This window comes from Salminus brasiliensis, chromosome 21 (genome assembly GCF_030463535.1).
Source record: "Salminus brasiliensis chromosome 21, fSalBra1.hap2, whole genome shotgun sequence".
Classification (NCBI taxonomy): Eukaryota; Metazoa; Chordata; class Actinopteri; order Characiformes; family Bryconidae; genus Salminus; species Salminus brasiliensis.
The window spans coordinates 22,896,732-22,910,010 of NC_132898.1; the positions used below are offsets into that span (position 1 = coordinate 22,896,732).

Here is a 13,279-nt window from a genome sequence, read left to right on the forward strand (position 1 = left end):
CCCACTCGGACTGTTCCTTTCACTCCCACTGAGCAAACCTGGATTTGACAGCGATTGTTGTTTAAAACGTTCCACAAATTAGCCCAAGTGTAGTTCTTTGGGCCTGTTTCATTAGCTACAGGGCTAATGTTGCTAGGCTAAGTACTGCAAGCTACCAATGATCTAATGGGCAAGATGCTAACTGCATGGCTAAGTCACAGACCGTGTGGAGGTGTTCAGTAATCTCTAAAAGACTCAATTATGTGGTTTCTGACTCGGTATAAGACTCACAATTATCTAGAACATTGACTAAAGTACAAATAAGGTTCTAGCTATGCTAATGTAGATAACAGTGGTTCTCAGAGTGTCACGCTTTGATTAAAGAGTGTGATGATTTAGCATCAAGAAGTTAGCGCAGTGCTAATGTGTTTCATACAATGGAGCTACAAGTAATACTGCTTGTAAAATGTTATATGTGAAGTGTTAAATTATCAGCACATTTAGCAAAGTTTTCACCTGTAGCGAAAAAAACATGTCGTCTATACTGGGTAGTGCTATTGTTCAAACATGCATTATTGCAAACAGCTTGTAAGGTCATACAAGCAGTGGCTGACTAAATACTTTTTTGCCCCACATTCTAGATAACAGCAAATCATACAGTGTCAGAAAGCACATAAGCAAGTTTATTGAACATCTCCACGCGCTTTGTGTGCTAAGCAGCTCATAACTACATGTTAGCTACAGTAATGTCAATCACAGGATGCAAGTCTGTTAGACTGGAGTCCAGGGGTTTAGGTAACTGAAGCAGTTAGCATTGTCAGAACAGCTAAGCTCTAGAGTAATCTCATATGGCTATATATAATTGTTATATATATTATTTAGGCTGTAGTCTCATATGGCTGTATATTTATATATACACTGAATATATATATATATATATATTATTTAGGATGTTAAACGCATGGTACAGATGATTTTCATATACAGTGAACTGCAAACATACCAAAATGTTTAAGGAAATCAGTGTTATTTTATTGTTGGCCATATAAATGTTCTCCATCTTATTAGTTAAACACGTTCCTTTGTTTTCGTGACATTAACAGACATTGTACAAGGGATCTATAACACAAACAACACATTACACATTTCACATAGCCATGGTTTTTCTTTTATTTAACGTTTACTACCCGCCACCCCAACCCATCCCCTCCATCCATTTCTACTGACCACACAGACACATACAGACCAAAATGACTCCCTGTTTAAGTCATTAGGGTTTATTATGGCAAAATATATCCACAGTGGTGTGGTCAGATAAGAGCTTCTGTCCACTCCTGTCCTAGTAGGGAGCCTGGGGCCAATTGGGATTTAGCCTGGATAGCCATCTTGCTCAAATACAAATACTTGTAAAGTTCTACTGAGGCTTTCCTGATAAAAACTAAACTTATGTCCAGCTGTTGACATGCCATGGATGTGTCTGTGACCTAAAGTACATCAAGCCTGACATAATTACGAACAAGACTCCCCACTAGTGCAGACAAAACCAGGAACGCTGGCACTGGAATCCGCAAGAGGCTACAATCTCTACAGAGATGAATCACAGATTGTGTGTATGAGCTATACAGGCACTGCTGCTCTTACTGGAGGTCAGTGATGAAGACTGGAAGCTGGATTCATTATGTGGATATGATGTTATTAAACTATTAATCTACAGTAATAAATGCATTCTAATGCATTCTAGTTTTTGGAGGGAAACCTCTTTGTTTAGGGTCAAATTTTAGCTAATAAGACTAATATTTAATATTGTCACTTTTTAAACAGCCGTAGTGACAGCTGCAATATATAGTAATATTAAATACCACAACACAGTGTTCTTTTCATTTTTCATTTTGTGCACTAGAGAGTGTGCAGCTAACACACTTTAGAGTGCACTGGACTTTAAACAGGGAGACATTTTGGATGCAGACACTGTGCTGACTCGGCGTGTTTGAGTAACAGTGATTTCATAAAGGTCAGCACACGTTCACTGACCCATAGTTTTATTATTATTCTTATTATTAATCAGACATTCTGCGCCTCTGTTGAGTCCCCTTAAGTTACCCAAACAGTCATTCCCCAGTTCTGGGGGTCAATTAGTGAGTAATACACTGTCAGACTGCTTCTGTTCATACTGATCTTCATATGCATACACATACACATATGTATACACACTGTAAACATACATATGTCCAGCTTATCTGACCCAGGAGCAGTCATTCTGTTCTGCAGTGTCATGTTAATATGGCTGAACTGGACTGGTTACACTGGTGTCCCCTCCTTGGGTGGCACTTGTTTATCCTGTACCGTCTCCCCCCCTGCAGCTTGATCAGTCCCCTTATCTGCAGCAGCACCAGCACCCCCCTGTTCTGTTGTATTGGAAGAGTCCAGAGCAGGGGAGTCCACCTGTAGGGGAGACAGCAGCTCCTCAGCTTGGGGAGGGGCACCCTGAGGCACTATAAAGCCCATTTTGGCACCTTTGCCTGCTGCTGCACCCTGGTGGCTGGGAGACATAGTGATGCCCTCACTGTCCTGCAGCCAGTCCATCTTCTGCATGTGCTGCCGGACAGCGTCATCCACTCGAGCGTCGATCATCGTCTCCGTCAGCACGCCGTCCTGAGATGAGTATGCAGCAGCCTGAGAGAGAGAGAGAGGGGGGAGAGAATGATGAGAACCGCACTGGACAATAATTGTTAAAAATGTACAAGAAATTAATAAATAAAATAAAATACAACAATAATAAAAACATTAAACAAAGTACTTCATAAGGATAAATATGAATCAAGCAAAACAGGACATAAAAATATCTAACCATAATTTACGAAATAATAAAGTAATGACAAAACGTAAATAGTAATAAGATAATTATTCTAGGTAATAATTCAAAACAAATCAAAATAATCACTCATTTATTTTTGAGGAATTGATCTTTGCAATATCAATGTTGCATAAGGTTGCAATATGCAAATGAGCCCTGGTAGCTCCAGATGAGTTTCCTTAATGGGATATCCAGGGATATATAAAGGAAGAACCAGTAAGAAGCACTAACAGGACTTGAGAGGTACTCTGCTGCCCCCTGCTGTTCAGCATGTTTCCTGTGACATACATACATGAGCTAGTGTCCTACTTTCAGTTATTTTGGTCTGAGACAGATAGACACTGGGATGGTATAAGTGTGTCTGGAGCATTCTAAATGGGATCAGTAATGGGAACAGCACAGCCTGCAGCAGGACTTCTCCCATGTGGTGAACTGGATTTTCCATTCATAAAAGACTGTTTGTGCTGATTGCTGTTATTAATGAAACAGTCAGGAGGTCATGTTGTTTGTGGCCAATCTTTTGAGTGTGTCCCAGAAAGGGCAGCGCACTGATGTGACGATTCTAAGTGACAGGCTTTAGGTTTTACTATATTATATGTATTGTACACATGTGCAGTCCTGTGCAAATATTTAAGCACCCATGGTCAAATAACATTGCTGCTGTGCTAAATGAAATTTTAGACATCCTACAGGTGTTTACACACACACGTCTGTTCCCTCACCTGCCAGGCCACGCCCAGTTTGGAAATCTCTCGCCCAGACATTCCCTCAGTCCTCTTGGCGATTTCTGAGCACTTCTTTCCGTAGTCAAATTGAGCCAGTTTCAGCCGCCTGCAACAAACACAAACAGAAGACAAACTCACTAAGGGCAGCAACTAACCATTATTTCAACAATCAATTAATCTGTCAAACTAATAATATTGGCTAGATTAATGAGACCATTTTAAATTATTTAAATACTCTGTCTTTATTGGCAACAAAGTTCCAATGACTTGTTTTTTTACACTGCAATAAAACTACAAAAGGTCACATCACCCCTACACTCCTGTAGTGAATTACAGTGTCAGAATGAGTGTGTGATCACATGAACATTATAGAGCTTTACAGAGCTCCCCTACACTTCCTGTAGTGTATTACAGTCTGTCAGAACTGTCTGTCAGACCGTGAGGATACAAATAAACAGTGACAGTCCACAGACATTTTACTGGTCACAGAGAACTATAATAAAATGGGAACAGGTAAAGTAGTGATCAGTACACCAACACCCATGGTTACATTCTGGAAAGTTCTGTTCAGTCTTTCAGGTGCAGCTTTGTCCTCTACCTTATAAATACACTCACTTCCTGTATTATCTGGGACCTTTCTCACCTCGTCCTGAGTAAAATTAATGACTGCGTGTTCACAAAGTCCTGACATACTTTTACTTGCAGGGAGTTAAAGCCTTGCTATATTGTGCTGAAGAAAGCAGAAAAGGCTCTGAAGTGAGAGAGCCTTAAATCCCACACAAAGAAAAGATGATACACAACACATTCACAATATACACAAACAGCGTCCAGTAAGATGGAAGACTAGCCTTTAACTACTCAGGAAACTTGACTTCACACATCATTGAACACTGCTGCTTCATAAAGGCACTGTTGTGTGTTTTACCCCTGGTCAAATGTGTATGTGTGTATGTGTATGTGACACAAAGGTGAAATATACTTTGTTTCAGATTATCTTTTTTTCCTCCAATATACAGATTAAACCAAGTCCTGAAGGGCTGGATTCCTGCACAGTTTTGTGCATTTCTGGCACTAGTACAGTTGACTCAACTCCCCTGTTAATTTAGTCGGTCTGTTAGAGCAGGAAAAGCAGCAAACTATGCTGGAGTCTGGCCCCTACTGCAAACCGAAAAAGTCTGGAAAAACATGTACTCACTGCCTCCCCCCGGTGGCTGGCTCCAGTACGTATTTGTCGAAGTAAAGACGTACGAGCCGCTCTCTCTCCTCAGGGCCAGGGAGGGCAAAGTTCACGATTTCATCAATACGGTCATTAATGGCCCAGTCAAACTGCTCCGGCTGATTACTGGCCAAAACCAGCATGAACCTGCAGAAGCAGCAGAGTCGAGTGTTACAAAACTTACATACTTGATGTTTTTTGTTCTTTAAATATTCTTGATTCTACACGGCAAACAACAATAAAACTAACAACAACAACAACAACAACAACAACAATTATAAAAATAAAAACAATAATACTTGTTGCTCTGCTCTCCAGTTCGGTACAGGAATGCGTTCAGTGTTGCTCGCAGATCCTCACTGATCTTCTCCTACAAGAAGCACAAAACAAGCACGTGTGATTATCCCACATCACAAACCACCCTCACGTACAGCACACAGTTAACATAGCCATTAAGCTAAACATCAACACAAACTCACAGTGGCTCTCTTGCGCAGGAATGCATCAGCTTCATCCACAAATAGCAGCAGACTGCAAGAATTTATGAAAACAAACAAAAAAATTAATAACTAAATAAATATAAAGAGAATTAAAAAACAATCCTTTAGGGCTGATGTGGTCTACGGCTGATTTCCTCTTTGTTGTAATAGTAATAATAATAATCATAATAATAATACAACTAAATTAATAACAGCAAAATTTTATATTTTTACCATTTCTACTGTCCTTTTTTATAACATAAATTATAATTATGCACTGTATCAAATTCAACACTAGCACAGTTTAGAATCAGTGTCAACATAAAAGCCACATAATTTAAAGTAATATAATAATATATAAAGAATTTAATTGTATATATTAAAATTGCAGCATCTACAGAGAAGATCAGAACTGTGTGTTGTGGGATGTGTAGTGTTTTACCCTCTGCGGCTGGTGCTGGCCCAGTCAAACACTTTGTGCATAGCAGTTACACCCTCCCGCCCCATGGGGGCAACGTCTCCCCCAGTCATAATGGCATAGTCCATCCCAGAATGCACTGCCAATTTCTACTCAGGAGAGGACATGGGAAAGTGACATTAGGGGGGGGGGATAATAAAAGTAATAAAAATAACTGTCTTATTTGCGTGTATGTGTGTGCCTACCTTGGCAAAGAGTGTTTTTCCAGTTCCGGGGGGGCCATACATTAGAATATTCCTATAGAGACCGCGGTTCTGTCGGGTGTTGCGTGTTGCTATAGCAATATCACGAACACGTTCCTCCAGAGACGGCTGCAAGAAGAGGAGAGACGATTCAGTTCCCCTTTAAGACGCGTATCTGACAGAGCAGATATGACTGTGTGGACGGGCCTTAATACTCACACTGAGGACAACTCCCTCCAGAGCATCCTGAGGCTTACTCATCAACCTCTTACTCATCTATGACAGAGACAGAGAGAGAGAGAGGGAGACAATAAGGTAAATGCTACTATTTTTAATGATGCACTGTTTTACCAGGGGTTCCGGGAAGAAGAAGTAAGTCTGAAATATACATTTCTAAAACATATCATTATTATAATGGAGGGACACAAATACTCCCTGAAGACCATCATCAACATTCCATATAAAACTCAGCAGACACGTGTAGGTTCACTGGTGGGTTTGGAGAGTAAATAAAATGGCTTATTTTGTGCTGTAGTCATGGCGACAGGCGCCTGGTTCCATTCACCACTACTGCCATGTGAATTTCCCCACTGCGGGACTAATAAAGGACTATCTTAACGAAATCAGAGATTCTGTGGGTCTGTGTACCTTGATAGGGTGTTTGACGGCCTCAGTCACCGTGATCCGCGAGGTCTCTCTCACCAGAGACGGTTTACCAAGTCGAGCCTCGATGTAGCGCGCTCCCACACCTGTAGCATTGCGTGCAGAATACACACCTACAGCCAGCAGAGTCAAGCCTGCCACCTAGTGGTGTGGAGCAGACAGTGGAGTTGAATTATTCACCCTGTTGATTTTGTACGTTATGTGCATGATAAAAAAAAGCTGTGGTGTGTTTGTGTGTGTGTGTGTGTGTGCGCTTACTGTTGCTGTAACTTTGTCCCAGTCTGAAATGAAAGCCTTGAAGCCCTCCCCAAACACAGCGCCAGCAGTTCTAATAGATAAACAACAGCATTACGTTTCATTAGTCTGTATGTCTTCCATCAACAGCAGCTATTAGAGATTTGGTGTTCCCCTAATCTTTGATATACAGTAATAACATCAATTTGCATTCGCTTACATCCTTTATACAAGGGGTTTAAGCAGGGGTGCCAAAAAAAATTCAATTAAACCTTTATTATTGTCAGTAGAGTACATGTGTGTCTCCTAATTATAACTTTATTGTTTATAAAAATGTGTTAAAAACATCTGACTTTTCCCCCCCCATATCATACAGTCTGTCAAGCTCAACCAACCACCCCATTGTGCAAAATAAACACTGAAAACAGTTTAATAAAAAAAATAAAAATAATAATAATTATATATATAATTCAAAATGAATGGTATGTGTGCAAAGTCAGGAACAAAAGTACTGGGACTTTGGAGCATTGCTGCGAGGATCTGATTGCATTCAAAAGCAACAAGAGCATTAGTTAGGTCAGGATGTTTGTTGATCACCATCCCACCTCATCTCCAACTCCGCCCAAAAGTATTGGATGAAGCACCAACCATCATTCCGGTACAGCTGCTTCACAGCTCAATGCTGTAGGGCTTTCTACCCCTCTAGCCCACGCCTGGCATTAAGACATGGTACCAATCGGTTCATGTTTAACTGCTCCAGAGAGTCCTGTTGTATTGGCATTACTTCTCTACAGAGACTAGAAAATGTGTTGCAATGGGTGCAACTTGTCCACAAACATTTGGACATATAGTGTCTCTTTCATATGTGTACGTGTGTACCTTTCAATGTACTACGTTTGGTCTACAGTATTACAAGCTACAAAAGTGTATACAGAGTGTGACTGTGTGTGTGTGTATATACATACCGTATACTATCCAGAACAGTCTGTCTGTGTTCAGCTGCTTTAAGGCGGATTTGTTCCCGGATGATGTCTGCGTTCTCCCTCTCCACACGAGCTCGAGCTTTAGCCTCAGCGTCCACCCGCAGCATCTCGTTCTTATGCCTCAGGTCCATCTCATGCTCGATGGTGGCTATACCAATCACATGGCCCAGCAGTTACAATACACTGAATATCACACACATAAATCTTGAGTACAACACACTACACACAGTTTACTCAGGCCTCTAATTCTGTAGCCACATTCAGTGGCCACTTTATCAGAAACACCTCCCCTACAGGTGCACTCTGTAGGTGTTGAGTTTTTTCTAAAATGTGATGTAATAATAAAAAAAAAAATCACAATATCATCTTGCTTACAGTATCACAATACATTGAATCGTGAGCTCTGTACTGTTTAGCTATATGGACAAAAGTACACCTGCTTAGTCCAAGGAAGACTTTTGGAGCTTTATACCCCTCTAGCCCATGCCTGGCATTAGACATGGTGTTAATTTATATCTGCTCCAGAGGCAATATTTCTCTACAGAGACCAGACCAGCTGTATCCGAATGCATTCATTAGAAGGAGGTGTGCACAAACGTTTGGATTTGCAATGCAAATCCATTCAAAATGGAATCTACCTTTCCTCATGGCCTCTTGCTTCTGCACGGACTCTTCCTGCCTCCGCAGGTTCTCCTCGTTAAGAGCTTGCTGTGAAGAGGAAGAAGAGAAGCATCTCAAGCTTAAATGAGTAGGAAGTAACAGCAATATGCTCATATATAGTTACCATAGTATTTACAGTTATATTATATATACAGCTGCGGTCACAGATATTAAATCACTAGTCATTTATTTGTTGTTATTGTCCCAAAAGTTCTATATCACAGTACTTTAAGCTTAATACACAGCATTCAGTACAGGACTAAATGTGGTGTAAACAAGCGGGTCAGTACCTGCTGTCGTAGCTGGTCCTCATAGCGCTGCCTGGCCAGTTTATCCTGGTACTGAGCCCTCTGTAAAGAAAGAGCATACACATTAGGGTTGGGCGGTACCCTTTTTTTCCCCATACATCTCAAAATATTACAGCGAGATATGGAGTTTTTGATGGCAGGAAGTCCCGTAAGCTGCTCAAGTAGCTCAGATGGTTCTACAGTCACATGGCTTCCATACAAACTCATCCTGTCTTATTTTAAATAACGAAAAACAAACTAATACAAAGTTGGGTTTGCTCACAGGGTCACAGAGTAAGTGAACACTGTGCACAATTTTAAATTAACAATTTATTCAATGTTAAATCATACGGCCTATAAAACCGCTCTGTATGCTTTCAGGAAACATGCACAAATATGAATGAAATGAGCGCAGGCTCTGTCCATATCTGTATTTAACATTGAGCATAAAAAGCTTTTAAATGCACATGAGGAGATTAGATATTTTTGCCATGTTCTACATAAACACCGAACAGATATTTGACTCAGAAACGTCATGATTTTGAATTACCATTACCATTTGGAGATACTATCAACATTTTTATATAGTGTGGTAATTAACCCTAAATACTAGGACTACGGATTAGGGCTGCACAACATTGGGGGGGAGGGGGGCATTTCTACAATATATTTAATATATATTTAAAGACATTTATCATGATACATGTAATTACAGACTAAATACTACTATTTAGATACTCATTCTGAACACAGTGATTTTATTTAACCTTCACTGCACTTCATCTAATTAAACCAGTCTAATTACACTGTTGGTAATAAAACTTGCAGCTGATCATTGTTTATTAAGCACTAATAATATCCTCCATATGCTTAGAAAAGCATATTGACACTGCACATCCAGCGGCATGACTATTGCACATGCACACACTGTGATGGTGATGCTGAAGCGATATCCTGTGAAGTCCTACTACGGATTATTAAATGCATTATAACAAACTGCTCTGGAAGTGAAAAATTTTGTAAATTCAAAATCTTAGATATAAAAATGATAATACGTGTAATTTCTTCATTAAAAATGTGTTTTTTTATTATCCATATTACTGTTTATATATCTTCAGTTACATTACTGTATTCAGTGTCCGTATACTCATCATTTTGAACTGTAAGAGAATCAGACTGAGTTCTGGATCGGGAGAAACTGGCGGAAGCAGAAGCAAAAGAGTTGAGTGAAAAGAGCTGAGTGCTAGTTACTACTGCAGCCACACTCGTGTGTGTGTGTGTTACACTGCAGCAGAGCTAAACCAAAGAATGGCTAGGAATTAACAGGACACATTCCAAAAGGCATAAATGCAACCTAGTTAGGGTTACTCCATAAAAGCTTTTCTACTGCGAATTATTGAAAAGCAAACATTATACATAAGTATATGTATTTATCAATCTTCCATTATTCAACATACAGCATGACGTATTACTCATTTACTATTAACTTATTACTTACATTTTAAATACAGCCAATCAGATCGAACTGAGTGAAATGTGAACTGTGGTGAAATGTGAGCGTTCATTATTCACGCAGTAGCCTCTGTTTAAAGTATTGATCAAGATTTACACCCCTGATACACAGCCTGCACACTGGGGGCTGAGGGAGGTTGTAATCCACTCATTTTCCACACAATTAGTATTAAAGACATGGAGCTTTGTGGTAACGGAAGCAATCTCTCACCGCCTGATGCTGTTTGGTTTCCTCATTCAGCGTTTTCCTCCTCTCCTCCGCCTGGACGCGGATCTGATCCCCCTTCAGCTGCTCCACTGCTGCTTCATACTCCTGAGAACACCACACACACACACACACACACACACACACACACACACACACACACACACACACACATTACAGTCACAATACCTACATCATTCATAGCACACAGAACACACTGCCTCTATGTGAGAATACAAAAGGCTGCGATTTTAACACGATTGAGGGGTGATTTTAGGTCGTAGGAGGTGGAGGTGGTGAAGTAGTGAGAAAATACAATACAAAAACAATCTGATTCATCAGTGTTCAGTAAATAATTCAGTGTTAATCAGTGTTCAGTAACAGTACACTGTGCAAGCACTGCTTGAAATTCATATTAAGAGCAGTTTTTGCTGGTAGCTGTTTTTTCAGATAGGTTAACCAGCTGGGTTAAGCTCATTAACACCCCCCTCTTGCCCCCCTAAATGAATGCAAGACTGAATGAATGAATGAATGAAATCAAATCAATCAATCAAATCAATCCCTCTTTTAAACACAACTTGTAATCAGATTACGCTGAAAGGATTCCCCTGGATTACCTTAAGTGTAACACTGACCACACAGGCACAACACAATGGACCTTGTAGCCGAAGGTATGAACCTTACCTTCATCTTACTCTGATGCTCCATCTGAACCGTCTGCTCCTGCATGCAAGCCAGGTCCAGCGCTTCTTTAGCATGACCTGCAAGTCAAACATCATGACATCCATCAATCCGCACTACAAATATCTAAAGGAGCTTTGAGAAGATTTTTTTTTGGTGGCGGGATACATGCAGGGTATTGTGGAGCAAAAAAAAAAAAAGTCCCTAAAGAAAAAGAGAATATTTTACCATCATCAACATCCCATGCAAAACTTGTGTAAGATGATGTGTGTAGGTTCACTGGTGGGTTTGGGCAATGGCAATAGTTGTGTTGTAGTCATGGCGACCACCAATGTAAAGACATCCGAGGTGTTGTAGAAAATGTTTCTCCACAATAAACCACAAACACACCAAACCCAACTCTGAATGCGTTCAGGTCACGCAGAGAATTAGAGAAATCAGCGACATCCCCATTGAAACTGTTCAAACTGAATGGCCTGGACAGCATTTCTGTGACCTTTGACCTACTGCCCTTGAGTAAGTGACTTTAGAGTGACATCAGTCACATGCAACACCGTTAATTAACACATTTAACCCTCTAGTCTGCAGATCTCAGCCGTCACAAGATTCAGCCAGACACCCACCACTTAAAGTTATCACAGAATAACCACGTCAAATAATGTCTCTATGTAAAATGAATGAAAATATATGTGATTGCATTTAATTTTCATATCTAACAAGTTCAGTTGAAACTGCATTCATTATTTCAGTCAATTCAACACAGGTTCATTTTGTCTTTTTTTCGCTTCGCATGTTTTCGCTTTTCGAACGTTGTAGTTTTTAAGTGAGACATTTCAACGCAACTGAGTAGGAGTGGGTGTCCAGGAAAACTACAACTCCCATGTCGCATTGCGAGAAACAGGCTAGCTAGCTACAGAAGGAGAGTTAACAGCTATAAGCTGTCAAACGAAGATTGAACACGTGAAAACAGAACATTGCACAAAATGTAGATCAGGATGTAATAGAGAGAACAGAATGTTAATTTATATGCAAAACAACTTAGATCAGAAGAAGTTTAAATAAAATACGCTAAAATAACGGTTAGCTTCGCTGCTACGTGCTCTAAAGTGCTGAATGTGTGATGGTAATGTAATAAACATTTATGATTAAGAAAGTAATATCGCAATATAGCCATGTCCACCAAACAAAACCGAACATTAATTTCAGAAACTGAATCCCACAGTCATTAACAGCATTAGGGGTGAACTTGCATCAGCCTCCAGTGATGCTATGAATTCAGCTAAGCTAATCTGCTGAATTATTATTATTATTATTATTATATGTTCATTTTTTTTGCATTATAATTTTATAAGATCACGTCTGCATGTTTCACTTACGGGACTTGTCGAGCTCCCTGGCCGCCTGGGCCGCCCTCTCCAGCCCAGTGGGGTCGAAGTTGCTCCACTTGTCCTTGGGCTTGTCTCCACCGCCGGAGCCCCCCGAGCCCCCAGGCGGGGGTGGCGGCGGTGGAGGCACCGGTAGGTCCGGAGGAGGCTCGGACTGACCGCGGTTCAGACCGAAAAGCCACGACATGGTTCTAGTTCGGGAGAAACGGGCGGACGGAGAACCGAAGGCTGAGAGCCGGTTACTACTGCGGCCACACGTGTGTGTGTCACGCTGCTGCGGAGCTGGAGCAAGACTCGCGATGGTTGGGAATGAACAGGACGCGCTCCAAACGGCACATTAGTTACATGCAGCCTAGAAAGGGTTACTACCTAAAGGGTTTTCTACTGCGAATGATCGAAAAGCAAACATTATATATACGCTTATATGTAAGTATTTACATGTATTTATCACTTATTCACTCAAAACATACAGTATGACTTATTTCTCGATTGTTGTCACCATATTACTATACTGAGGGTTAGGTGTTTCTGCTTTTACCATGCTTTACATGGCAACTCTATTTACTTGAGTAAATGCGCATGTGAACAAGTAAGCAGTGAGCAAGTAACAGTGAAGCACTGTCCGCTCCCCCTCGTAATGAATGCGTTTCTTAGAGCTGTCCTTTTTGAACCCTACAACTAGAAGCACTTAGTACCCTCTGTGGAGGGCGTAGGGAGTAGGGCTCATCAGCTCTAAATGGAACACGTCGCAAAATC

At 40.7% G+C, this 13,279-nt stretch overlaps 1 protein-coding gene across 1 annotated transcript; it reads right to left on the reverse strand.

The window, feature by feature from the left end:
• Positions 1-1,980: 1,980 nt before the first annotated feature.
• On the reverse strand, positions 1,981-12,783 carry atad3 (ATPase family AAA domain containing 3). The gene is made up of 16 exons (XM_072665834.1): positions 12,515-12,783; positions 11,142-11,218; positions 10,464-10,565; positions 8,744-8,803; positions 8,432-8,501; positions 7,776-7,941; positions 6,835-6,904; positions 6,562-6,717; positions 6,133-6,189; positions 5,917-6,042; positions 5,696-5,820; positions 5,254-5,305; positions 5,074-5,144; positions 4,754-4,921; positions 3,556-3,664; positions 1,981-2,652 (listed from the first exon to the last, which is right to left on the reverse strand). The coding sequence occupies exons 1-16, from the start codon at positions 12,708-12,710 to the stop codon at positions 2,278-2,280; spliced, it is 1,980 nt and encodes a 659-aa protein (XP_072521935.1). The 5' UTR covers positions 12,711-12,783; the 3' UTR covers positions 1,981-2,277.
• Between the last annotated feature and the right edge of the window lie 496 nt (positions 12,784-13,279).